Source organism: Rattus rattus, chromosome 5, assembly GCF_011064425.1.
Source record: "Rattus rattus isolate New Zealand chromosome 5, Rrattus_CSIRO_v1, whole genome shotgun sequence".
NCBI lineage: Eukaryota > Metazoa > Chordata > Mammalia > Rodentia > Muridae > Rattus > Rattus rattus.
The window spans coordinates 82,140,209-82,153,181 of NC_046158.1; the positions used below are offsets into that span (position 1 = coordinate 82,140,209).

The 12,973-nt window shown below is 46.9% G+C and overlaps 1 protein-coding gene across 1 annotated transcript in view; it reads right to left on the reverse strand.

Annotated features, from left to right (window-relative positions):
* Positions 1–12,973, reverse strand: part of LOC116901695 (UPF0606 protein KIAA1549L-like) — a 242,887-nt gene that overhangs the window by 58,734 nt on the left and 171,180 nt on the right. The window contains exons 10-11 of the mRNA XM_032903824.1: positions 9,738–9,909; positions 283–446 (exon numbers count right to left, since the gene is read on the reverse strand). Coding sequence (XP_032759715.1) covers positions 283–446; positions 9,738–9,909 — 336 coding nt within the window. The remainder of the gene's footprint in view (positions 1–282; positions 447–9,737; positions 9,910–12,973) is intronic.

Here is a 12,973-nt window from a genome sequence, read left to right on the forward strand (position 1 = left end):
GCTGCTGGTTGTCTGTGTCTCAGTTTTTCTATCTGTAAAATAATGGTTCTTCCTTCAGAAGATACGGTGATGGCTAGAGATTCCCTGTACCAACCACTTGAACGTGTTTGTGGGAGAGAGTTGGCAGAAGGGAGAAGCATGTGCTATGACTGATGATGACAAAAAGGTTCTCCTTCAAAATGAGGATGTGACCATGATTCTGAAGGTACTTGTTTTGAAGCCTGGGAGAAAGGCGGGCAGAGCCCCAGGCAGACCTCCTGGCCTCTCCATGCCCGTACGTACCTTTGCTCTCTGAGGCAGGTTTATCATGGTGTCCGGCTTGAAGTCGTTCTTGTTCTTCCTACAGAGCACGGCAGTGATGATGATGATGATGATGGTGACCACGGCGATGGGAGCCAGCACTGCAGCGATGATCCACAGGTTGTTGGGTGGGTTCTTTACCACGGCTATGGGACAGAACCAGCGAGAAGCACATGACCAAGAGCTCCAGGTAGGTGAAAGCCACCCAGATGTAACTCCCAACCCCAAGGCAGGAAGAGGCAGAGCTCCAAAGCCTCTGCCCTGGCAGCTGTGTGGCCTTGGGCAAGTTGCTCGAGCTCCCCCAGCCTCGATTTCCTTGTCCATAAAGTGAGCTCCACTTTGTGGAGCTGTAGTGCAGTTCTCAGCAGACGCTCACTCTGCTCACCTTGGCATGCGCCTCTACTGTTACCAAGAGCACAAAGAGCAAGACCAATCACTGTCCGTCTTTCTCGCTGGTGATAATCAAAAGGGGAAAAAATGTGAGGATTAGAAATGGATGTTGGAGTGGCTGGAGAGAGGGCTCAATGGATAGGAGCTTTTTCTTGTAAGTATGACGACCTTAATTCAAGTCTCTAGCACCCACACAGAAATCTAGGCATGACTGTGTTTGTCTGCACTGAGCAAAGGAGGGTCATAAACAAGCAAATCTCAGGAGCTCATTGGCTAGCCTGACTAGCTGACATGACAAGTTTCCAGTCACACACACCACACCACACACCACACACACACACACACACACACACACACACACACACACACACACACACACAGACCACACACACACACACACACACACACACACACACACACACACACACACACACACACACACACACACACACACACACACACACACACACACACCACACACACACAGACCACACACACACACAAACACACACACACACACCCCACCTCACCCACACCCACACACACCACACACAACACATAAACACATACACCCACACCACACACATACCCCACCAGACCACACACACACACCTAACACACACCACACACACACACATCACACACCACACACACATCACAAACATACACACATCACACACATACACACACACACACATCACACACATACACACACACACACATCACACACATACACACACACACACCACACATATACACACACACATACACACATACATACACATACATACACACACACACATACACACACACACACCACACACACACCCACACACAATACAGACATACACACACACCACACCACATACACACACACACACACACACACACACACACACACACACACACCCCTATGTTGGAGTCAGGCGCAAGAGCCACCAAGAGATGACTCAAGCTCTAGTAGTAACATCGCGCTGTGAGTGAGAAGTGGAAAATGCAGCATGAGCAGATGGTTCACCCTCAGACCGGTGTCTGGGAGGCTTAGAAAGGCCTCAGACTAAGCGCTAGGATCAGCCTGTTCTCAAAACCAGAGTAAGGATAAGTGATGAGAACTGCAGGTGTCTTTAGGGAGTAGGGCGGGAATATAACCCAGAAGGAATGGCAGGGAGCTGGCCATGCTCTGTACCATGATAATTTGGTTCGTGCAGCTGTATGCATTTGCCAAAACTCATCAGGTGACACATTTAAGATTTGTACATCCCCACTGGGTATACATTTTACTGCAGTGTCAAAAGCATATAGTAAATGCGGGTCAGTGATGTGCCTGCCGCATGTTTAGGACTGAGTTGGTGACTCACTTTGAATCACATGTGCAGGGGTTGCAGGGGTTGCAGGGGAGGTAGGTTAAACCAAAGCAGGGCAGAAAGAGACAGTAGGTGCTAACTGCCGGTTCTAGAAGGGTGGATACAAGGGCAGCTACTGCATGTTTCAATGTTTGGTTAAGCTATGCTAGGAGAATGTGGGAAAGGGGAGAATCGCTTGGTGTGGACTGAGTGAGCCCCTCCCAGGATCACACACAGGGATTTTGGGAAATATTTCAGATGTGGAGTAAGAAAACCAGGAGTCCCAACAAATGCCTGCAGGAAGACTCACAGGAAGGAGGTGAAGTCTGCAGTGATGTAGAGAGGAACCAAAGCTCAAGAAGGACTTGCCCATGGCAGGAGACTGCCCTGAATGCAGGTGTTGGAGCTGTCGGGTTTCAGCTAGCTGCTCTGGCTTGGTGACACCGTCACTAAGGCTGGGGACAGAGGACAACTTCTAATCGTTGACTCTCTTTCCACCAGGTGGATCCTGGGACTCGCACTCAGGTCACAGGCTTGAAAGCAAGCTCCACTACCCACCAAGTCATCTCAGCGGTCCCCAGAACACAACTCTATTCTCTCCCTCCCTGATCTGCTCTTCCTAAGGCATTTTCATTCCCATTCTTCCTCTGCAGCACAGCAAGCCACCATCAACTCCCTGGCTGTGCTGGCTCTCTCTGCTTATCTAGCATCCTGCACATGAATCCTGTCTCTGTCATCAGACTCTCCCAGGGTCTGCCTGTCCTGCAGGCTACTGGGTAATGTCTCTGTACCGCAGCCCTGGTCACAGCAGCAAGGTTCTAAAACACGTCACCATGTGCATTCGTTCATCTCCTGTCACCGATGTGTGTGTGCATGTGCGTGTGTGTGTGCATGTGCGTGTGTGTGTGTGTGTGTGTGTATGTGTGTGGTGTGTGCATGTGTGTGGTGTGTGGTATGTGTGGTGTGTGCATGTGTGTGTGTCTGTGTGTGATGTGTATATGTGTGTGTCTGTGTGTATGTATGTGTTATGTGGGATGTGTGATGTGTGTGCCTGTGGTGTGTGTATGTGTGTTGTGTGTGTCTAGTGTGTGTGTGTGTAGTCTGTGTATGTCTATGTGTGTGTATCTGTGTATGTGTGTGTGTGAATGTATGTCTGTATGTGTGTCTGTGTGTGTCTATGTGTCTGTGTGTGATGTGTACATGTGTCTGTGCGTGTGTGTGTGCATGTATGTGTCTCTGTGTGTGTGTGCATGCATATGTATGTGTCTGGGTGTGTGTCTGGGTGTCTGGGTGTGTGGTATGTGTGGTGTGTGCATGTGTGTGTGTCTGTGTGTGATGTGTACATGTGTGTGTGTGCATGTGTGTGTGCATGTATGTGTCTGTGTCTGTGTGTGTGGTATGTGGTATGTGTGGTGTGTGCATGTGTGTGTGTCTGTGTGTGTGTATGATATGTGCATGTGTATGTGTGTGTGCATATGTATGTGTCTGGGTGTGTGGTGTGTGATATGTGGTATGTGTGTTGTGTGCATGCGTGTGTTTGTGTGTTTGTGTGTGTGTGTGTGTGTGTGTGTGTTGGTCAATGGGGCATCCTCAGGGCCTTTCCCAAAATGAGTGTTCAACCAGAAGCTCAAGGTTTAAGAATGTTTAAGCTGCTATTGTACCTGTTGCAATGAGATCAAGCTAGAAGGGAAAATCTCATCTCCATAATTATTCCAGCCCATGCTTTAAATTAGTTTACTTACAATCTACTTTATGTTTGGTCTTCCTAACTGCTGAACTCAAGTTACTGCTCGGCCCTCACAGCCCAGGACTTAGACCCTGCAGTACAAAAGCCCCACTGTCATGCACCACATGGGGATCATCTGTCTGAGGAGCTGGCTGGCCCTTTTCTCACTTCAGTCACCTCACCTTCAGCTGGTCCCTTGTTAGCCAAGTTCTGCCTGTTATCTGGCTGCCCTAGGGCTCCAAGTCTTATTAGTATAGAAGGATTTCTCTTTCTACGGTTCGTATCAATCAGTGATTAATCACATTATTAACTTCTGAAAACAGCTCATTAGATAATGTGCCTCTGTTGACATTGCATCTAATTGCCCCTGCTCTTAGCAGCTTGTATTTATATGTGAGTTCTGTGCCATTAACATTTTCTAAAGCTCAGAGCATCAAAGTATCACTAATGCCCCTTTTAGGTTAGGCTATTTTATCCCAATAGAGATCAGGATATTAGATTCATTACCTGATAGAGATACAAGTGCGATATATCAGAGTATACTGTAAATGCATATCAATATATACATACATACATATCAAATTATACATATGCAAATAATTAGTAGGAAAAGAATAATAGACTCTGATTTTCATTTGGTTTTATTGTTTAGGTGGATGACTTTCTTTTTGGTGCAGTATATGAAATTCCTTCACTTCTACTTAAATGGGGGAGAGAAAAGATTTATTTTATGCACATTAATATATTCCTTTAGCGGTCAAAATGATATTAAAGTTAGGTCAATTGAAGTCATCCAAACGTAATGTACTCATTGGCCTGTGATCTAAAAGTATGAGGCCATGGGCAGGGTGCAAAGGCATGAGTGGTCATTTAAACTGCAAGAGGGTCAGTAGAGGACAGAGGGGAAAAGATGATGCGTAAGCTCGGATGCCGCCTTGCATCAGACACAATGACACGGCCTTTGCCTGCATGTGCTCTCATGCTGGCCCACAGGTGAGCAAACTGAGAGCCACGGTGATTGGACAGGCTCCAATCATCTCTCTAAAGGGGTCATCTCTCTAAAACAGGTCCCTTCTGAGCTGTCATGAATGGAAATGTGAGCCTACAGCTGTATGCGTGCTCAAACTCACACATAACATAAGCATTAGCCCGGAGGATCCAAACAGTGTAAACACAGACTGTGTGATTCCCTCCCGGACAGATGCTGAAAGAGAGAGAATCCACTCAACAATGGTTCAAGCTTGTTTCTCAGACACTGGAGTCTGGAGCCGGGTGAATCTACCCAGGGCTCTACTGAGCAATGAGTGTTCATTCTGAGCCTTCCTGCCAAGGCTTCTCCTCCATGAACTCAGCCCATGAGTTTGGTGGGCTCCTCTCCTGTGCCTCAGACCTCACCACTTCCAACTCTTCCTTCCTGTGGACCCCCTTACTCAGCCTCACACACTCTTCTGTCTGGACCTAGGTCTTAGGTGACTTCAGGAATCTTTCTGTCCCCTCCCACCTCCTACTGACTGACCATTCACGGATCCTCTTCATGATCCTCAGCAACTTAAATCACACCCTCATCTCTCAGTATCTGTAGTCCTTCCTGCCTATGTTTTCTCCGTGGCACCTGCCAACATCTAGCATAATATTTATTTGTCTACTCAGAACAAGGATGGTGAGTGGTGAGGATACTCTCAAGGCTGAAGCATTGGATGGGAAGGGCAAGAGGGCTACAGAGCAGGAATAGCCTGGTGTGCTGGTTAGGCTTTTGTCAACTTGACTCAAGCTACAGCTCTCGGGGAAGAAGGAACCTCAATTGAGAAAAAATGTCCCCAACAGATTGGCCTGTAGAAATGTCCGCGGGGCATTTTCTTGACTAATGATTGATGTGGGAGGTGCCACCTCTGGCTAGGTGGTCTTAGGTGGTATAAGAAAGAAACCGAAGTGAGCCATGGAGAGCCAGCCAGTAAGCAATGTTCCTCCATGGTCTCTTCAGTTCCTGCCCTGATTTCCCTCAGTGATGGGCTACGACATGGAAATGCAAAATGTAATAAACCTATTCCTCTCCACGTTGCTTTATCACAGCGACAGAGAGCAAACCAGGAGACCTGGAGGCCAGGCTGCAGAGAGACATGAGTGTGCGTTGAGCAGGAGTTACCATGGAGATCTGCTTCCAAGACTGTGTGCTTTATCCTATAGATGACGGGGAGACAGTAATGCTCCTATGGAGTTGATGTAAGAGCAGAACCCAAATGTGATTCCAGTGATTCTAACTACAGTGTGGGAGACAGATCACTGTGCGTGTGGGGAGGCTCCTGCTGTCGATAACAGTGGAGAGAACAAAGACATTGAGAATGACATTGGAGTATGGGTCATTGAAGAGACCTGAGGGAGCCAGGGAACGGAGACAAAGAGGTGAAGGGTCAAGGTGAGACGGCTTCAGGAGTGGGCAGCAGCATTTGCATCCTTAGTCCAATCTCTTTGCATTCCTCAAAACCAGACTCTTCCAGATGGCCCTACACATCTAACTCGACATGAATTCCTTCTCCTGGTGCCTTCTGTCGTCCCCACCAGCAGCAAAGTCCTCCTGGCCTCAGCCCCTCCCTTCACTTCTTGCACTCATTGAGGGCTGTTCTCCTCCTCTTTTCCCATCTACCACAGGTCTGGAGCAGAAAGGAAGTCCCAGAACAAACAGGCCAAAAGGAAATGGTGGCAAGCAAGGGCCAGAGCCTGGTTGCTGAGAATTCCTAGGGGATGGTGGTGTGTCCTGAGGTATCCAGAGAGGACTGCAGCAGGACTAGAGGATATGTGTGGATGGTGTGCACTCAGGTGAGTGTTCATGCCCGTGTACTCATGGAGACCGGAGAGGGACGTTAGATATTCTTCACAGCTACTTGCTGCCTTGCTATCTCGAGATATTCCCAGTAGAAAACCTCAGCAATCCTCCTGTTTCTTTCCCAAAGATGGAAATATTGGTACACACAGCCACACATGGGTTTTTATGTGGTTGTTAGGGAATTGAACTCAGAACCATTCTCTTAGCCACTAAGCCATTTCCCCTGGACCTGGACCTGGGATTTCAAAAGAGGAGAAGGAATTATCTGGATACAGTAGGGGAAACGAGGATGAGGTTGCCTTGGCAACCTGCTATGCTGTTCACATCACTTGTCCCTGCTCAAATCTCCAGCCTTAAGCTCAGCAGTCAACCTCACCTCATGATACCTGGAGAGAACAGAACCAGTCAGAATACATCCTCGGGCTTCAGTTACCAAACGCACCTGGGGCTGTTTCCTTTCTCTTTATAACAAAAAGGTCCATGTTCTATCTCTCCACAGTGCACTAGGTCCAACTTCCTTGCTCACACGAGGGCTCTGCCTCACAAGTTTCCTCCTTTTGCTCCTGTTACCACCTACTCCTTCTTACAGCATTTCCACAGATGCTCACCCAGTGTCTCAGCGTGCCCATGACTGTGCTATTCATCTTCTCATTTGTCACTACTGACCACCAGGGTCCTCTTCTTACTAAGCTTTCCAGAGCCACTACTGGAAGGGCCACCAGACTCTCCACCTGACCAAATTCTGTCCATCTTCATCTCATCGCGCAGCCTCTGGGGAATCTAAGCATGCACGGCAGCTCGCTCCTGCCCGTGAGGGGTGCGTGTGAGCTTCCTTTCTGGAGCTGAAGTGCCAGGCAGTTGTGAGTTTCCCAGCTGAGGTGCTGGGAACTGAACTTGGGTGCTCTGGAAGAGCAGTAAGTGCTCTTAATCCCTGAGCTATCTCCACTCCCCCCTTCCTCTTAGGCTACACAGGTCAGAACACTGACAAAGCCTCTCTCTTCCTGAAGCACATATGACACAGGGGCTTTGATTTGTTCCCTGCAGTGCCCCTGGGACAGGCCCACTTGCTTTTGAGGTTCTACTGCCCCCTGCACCTCCTGCCAACCCCTTGCCATTCCTCGGGGTTTCTTTGCTGACTCGTTCTCCAGGAAGGTCATCATCCTCACCCCTGCTCAGCTTGCTCTCCTATCATTTTCACCCGCTCCCTTAGCTCTGTGTGCTGACATGTCCCAGCTTTCTTTCTCTTGACTTCCATGTGGTCCCTTTCAAACTTAATGTATCACTCCCATCTCCCTGATTCCCGTCCCAGCCATGAAATCCACACCCTCTTCATCTCAACATACGAACCCATGATCACAGCTTAAGCCAATACCTGCAAGTCTGCCTTGATTTCCTCAGATCTACCCCTCATCCCGCCATACAAAATCTACTGTCTGAACCCATTAGCTCTGTTCCTCAAAACGCTCTGAACCATCCAGTTCTCTGTGCTTAGCTTCCACCACCTCTCTCCTTTATCCATGATTTGTTCTTCAGACCGAGGATGAGTGGTAGGGAGAGACATTAACACCGAGGACAGGACTTTGGGGAAACTTCATAGGGAAGACAACAGAACATAGGAAGTGGTGACCAGAAACTGACAAGAGCTGAACAGGGAAAGAGGGGAGAGAAAAGGAAGAGACACACAGTTGAAAGTGACATTTCAAAAACAAGATTGCAGAGAATGGCTGCCATCACTCCTCAGGACAGCTGTGCCTGTGTGGATGTACCAGCCAAGCATGATATGCCTGTCATAAGTCATCCCCAATGACTGCCAGCGAGGAGGAAGAGGAGGAGGAGGATGAAGAGGAGGAGGAAGATGAAGAGGAGGAGGAGGGGGAGGAGGGGGATCAGGAGAAGAAAGGCAATAGGTAGGTATGAACCAACCTGATGCTCTTGAGAGAGCAAACGCCATCAAGAGGAGCCATGGGAGCTGACCTTCCACACTCTTCCATGTGTGGTACATTACCAAATACTAAAACTGCACACCCAACCTCCCATTTCCAACCTTGCCCTCTCGCTGTCCCACCTTGGTTATAGCTTTAGTTGGGTCCCCAATGCAAGGGACACCATAGAATCTCTTCACAGATCCTGTTGTCTCCTATACCTTCCATCAGAGACAGAACTGTCCAATCAACTTCCCTTGGTTGGGAACCTCTGATTGAACCATTCTCTTGCTTAAGAATCTTCCAGAGTGCTTCCCCACAGCCTGTCCCACTGGCCTTCCATCCGACACCCCTTTCCACTTCCATCCAACCCTCCACTTGTTTTGTTTATTTGTTTGTTTGTTTGTTTGCCCTGGGCCTCGTAAACTACATGTATTCCAGGCATACCTGCTCTGCATTTTTGCTCAATGATTTTTTTTAAATACACATCCATCCCTCCCTTTAATGTCTTAAAGTATGACACAACCAAGAATACGGGTCTGAAGTCTGAACTATTCAAATTGGAGTCTTTACTATGTGCTGGTTCTGTGCTGGGTAAGCAGGTCACTTTTTTTCGGAGCCCGTTTTCCCTCCTGTAGTTTGGAGCTGAATAAATAGAGCCCTAGTAGAATAGAAGGTAATGAATGCCCTGAGCCACAAAGGCTGGCTGCTGCAGACAGGGTATTGGTTTTAATACCCTTCTTCTGTCTCTGGTTCCAGGGGCCCCTTCAAAGCAAACCCTCCCCCTGCAGGTCTCACAGCTGGCTCTAGGCATCAACAATTCTGTCCCTCAGAGCCAGAAACTAGGTGTCACCCACTTCTGATGTCCTCCAGTACAAAGCATAGTTCAAACAGAACTGAGTGTTCACTGAATCAAATTACCTGTAACTCCCCCAGCATATAAATATGATCTCAGCTGCAGTTATTTTTTTGTGTGTGTGGCTGGATTATACTGGAATTGAAGAGGAAGAGGAGATAGCACTTGGGGATAAAGTAATATTATTATTATGATCTTCCATCATTTAGATGTTGCAAACCATATCTCTTTCCTAAAGCCTATGGATTTAACAGGAAACATAGCTGATTGATTTTCAAACCTCGCAGAGCCAGACGGTGTTCGCATGGTCTTAGAGGACCACCCTGATGCACGGAAACTGTTTGACGCCATTAGAGTACTGAATACAGAGACTCCTTACGGTCAGCTTGCAGCAGGACGACGTGATGCAGGGTCAGGGCCATCCTCTGGGAATCAATGGTGCTCAGGATCTTGGCTGCTGCAGTCCCCAGCAGTGGCTTCCCATTGTACAGCGTGTAGTAGGTCAGCTCCGCCGGGTCCTTCGGTCCTGGCACTCGCTGCATCTTCACCATCTTTCAGAAAGAGAGGCAGGGTGTGTTCAGAACATTAGACCAGCTCTGCAGGCCCCCAGCCATCAGATGGGGCAGCCTCATCCAGGCACTGAGGCCTGCTGTGCCGCAGTAGGACAAACTGACAGGTTAGACATTAGGCCAGAGTCCCAGGAGGCTTGTTATCCCTGGGATGGGAGGACAAAGGGGTTTTGAAAAAGGAAAAAAAGCAACATTTGGAAAGCAGTTTGAAGCTGGGGAGAGTGGTATTTCCCAATCTCCACTGACTTCTGACCTCATTTGAAAATCAGCCTTTATGTTAATTCAGGACATGCTAGGCTATCCCCAAACAAGGTGCTTAATTTAAAAAACCTTCAATTGCCTGAAAGGGGGAAAGGCCTATCTTTCTATACCATGGAGGCGACCCCTGATAAAATCAGTACTTGGAAACACAGACAGGTTTTTTCTAAAACAGCTCAGTAGAGGTGATATATATGTGTGTGTGTGTGTGTGTGTGTGTGTGTGTGTATAATTTTAAAAAAACCTACAAAATTAACATTCAGATAAAAAAGCATCAATTAAAGAAATTTAAACAATGCATACTCCTTCCTCTGACACCAAAGAACTGTTATCATCTTGGAGCTTTTATCCCTAATCTTTGGATTTTCTATACAAACCTTTTCTTTATTATCTTCGAAGATCATCATCAACTCTACATGACATCATACCTCCCTTTTTCAAAATATTTATCATGTATACATTTCTGCCTGCATATCTGCCTGCAGGCTGGAAGAGGGCATCAGATCTCATTACAGATGGTTGTGAGCTACCATGTGGTTGGCAGGAATTGAACTCAGGACCCCTAGGAAGAGTAGACAGTGCTCTTAACCTCTGAGCCATCTCTCCAGCCCCATACTTCACTTTTTATGTGCACATGCATGTACACACATGTGACAGGATGCACGTGTGGTCAGAGGACAACGGGCAGGAACAGGTTCTCTTCTTCTATCATGTGGGTCCCTGGATTTGAACTCAGGTCCGCAGGCTTGCTAGCAGGTGCCTTTACCTGCTGAGACACCTCCACGAATTGAGGCTCATCATTTTTATTTGCCCCTTTAAATGGCTCAAGACATCACAAGCAGAAGCCCCTCTTCCCGCACGGCACTCACCTGTCTGCCTCATCAAATGGCCTAATGAGCTCTTTATTGTTAGGCATTCTGAGTGCTGCTTTTAACTTTTGGAATCACAAATTGACAATTACCAATGCCAGAGCGGAGATTTTCAATATGAACATACCGTTCTGTGGTACATATGCAGGCATGTAAACGGGGAGTATTTAGGGTCTCAACGTTTTAGAATCAGCAATTGGTAAGCATTATGTCACAGTATTTTCGGAGTGTCCATTATAGATGTTGAGATCCACAGAATATAAAAAGGTTTTACAAAAGTGTTTATAGTAGGTTCATTAACACCCATCGCCACCACATCATCCCTGAAATCCCTGACAAATCAAAACATCTTTAGGCGTAAGTTGAAGAACTGAAGAATGAATTATGGAAAGTCACGAAATAGAGTATAGTGAACAGACTACTCCAGCTCAGATGCATGTGGATTACAAATCACAGAATGTAAAATGTGAAACAGGAAAAGCAACATGGTATATATATATATATATATATATATATTTTTTTTTTTTTTTGGTTCTTTTTTTTCGGAGCTGGGGACCGAACCCAGGGCCTTGCGCTTCCTAGGCAAGCGCTCTACCACTGAACTAAATCCCCAACCCTTACATGGTATATTTTAAAGGATCTACACATGAGGGAGTAAAATCTATATAGAAAATACAGGACTAATTTAATACAAAATTTGGAACCATGCTCTTCTTGGATAGGAAGAAAGGAAATGCAATTTTAAAAGTTCAATGTCACATGTGTGTGTGTGTGTGTGTGTGTGTGTGTGTGTGTGTGTGTGTGTGTGTGTGTGTCTGTGTGTGTGTGTGTGTGTGTGTGTGTGTGCGTGTGTGTATCTCTCTCTCTCTGTGTATGTGTGTATCTCTCTCTCTCTCTGTGTATCTGTGTGTGTGTGTGTCTCTGTGTGTGTGTGTGTCTGTGTGTGTGTATCTGTGTGTGTGGGTATGTGTGTGTGTATCTGTGTGTGTGTTATCTGCGTGTGTATCTGTGTGTGTGTGTGCGTGTGTGTATCTCTCTCTCTGTGTGTGTATGTGTGTATCTCTCTCTCTCTGTGTATCTCTGTGTGTGTGTGTATGTGTGTGTGTGTATCTCTCTCTTTCTGTGTGTGTGTGTATCTCTCTCTCTCTCTGTGTGTATCTCTGTGTGTGTGTGTGTGTGCTCTAGCTTTAGAAGTCTTCCCCCATCGCTTTTTTTTTTTTTTTTTGAGACAGGGTCTTTCACCGAACCTGGAACTGAAGAATTCAGCTTGACTAGCTGGCTCGTGAACCCCAGGATCCTTAACTTAACTCATTTCCAACTTGATAAGGACTTCTTACCAAGATTTATCCAAGTATGATGTCAGAGGCAACCTAAACCTTTTACATAGAGAGATTTATAGGGGAGAAAGAAACCCCACTTGCTTCACTCTTTCTGGAGAGCTACAGTCAAGAGCCCTGAGCAATGAGAAAATTCAGAGATGGCGATCTCTGAGACATGCAGAACTCTTAGGGTTACGAATAGCCCCATGCTTATAAGATGGCCCTTTCTCTCCCTCGGACTGATGCAAATCTCACTTCACAGCCATGTGGTCACTTGCTTTCGGTCATTAGGAAAAACATGATTTGTAGGGCTTACATGGAACAGACATTCAGTGTGAAATCACAATCCTGGCGTGGGAAATGAACTATCCTTTCCCCTAGGGATGGTCTGTCATGGTGCAGACTTTCAGAAACACATTGACATCCAATAGGACAGGAGCAGCACACTCAGCTTCTCATTAGGAGATGTGGAGCGTCTACAAGGGTTGTGGTGCAACTCATGTGATGGATGACTTTTAAGAAGTCACGGGGATGTCACCTGCAGACAGATTGTGCTAATGCCTGCAATTTCCACATAAACAGCACGACACTGGGCATCTG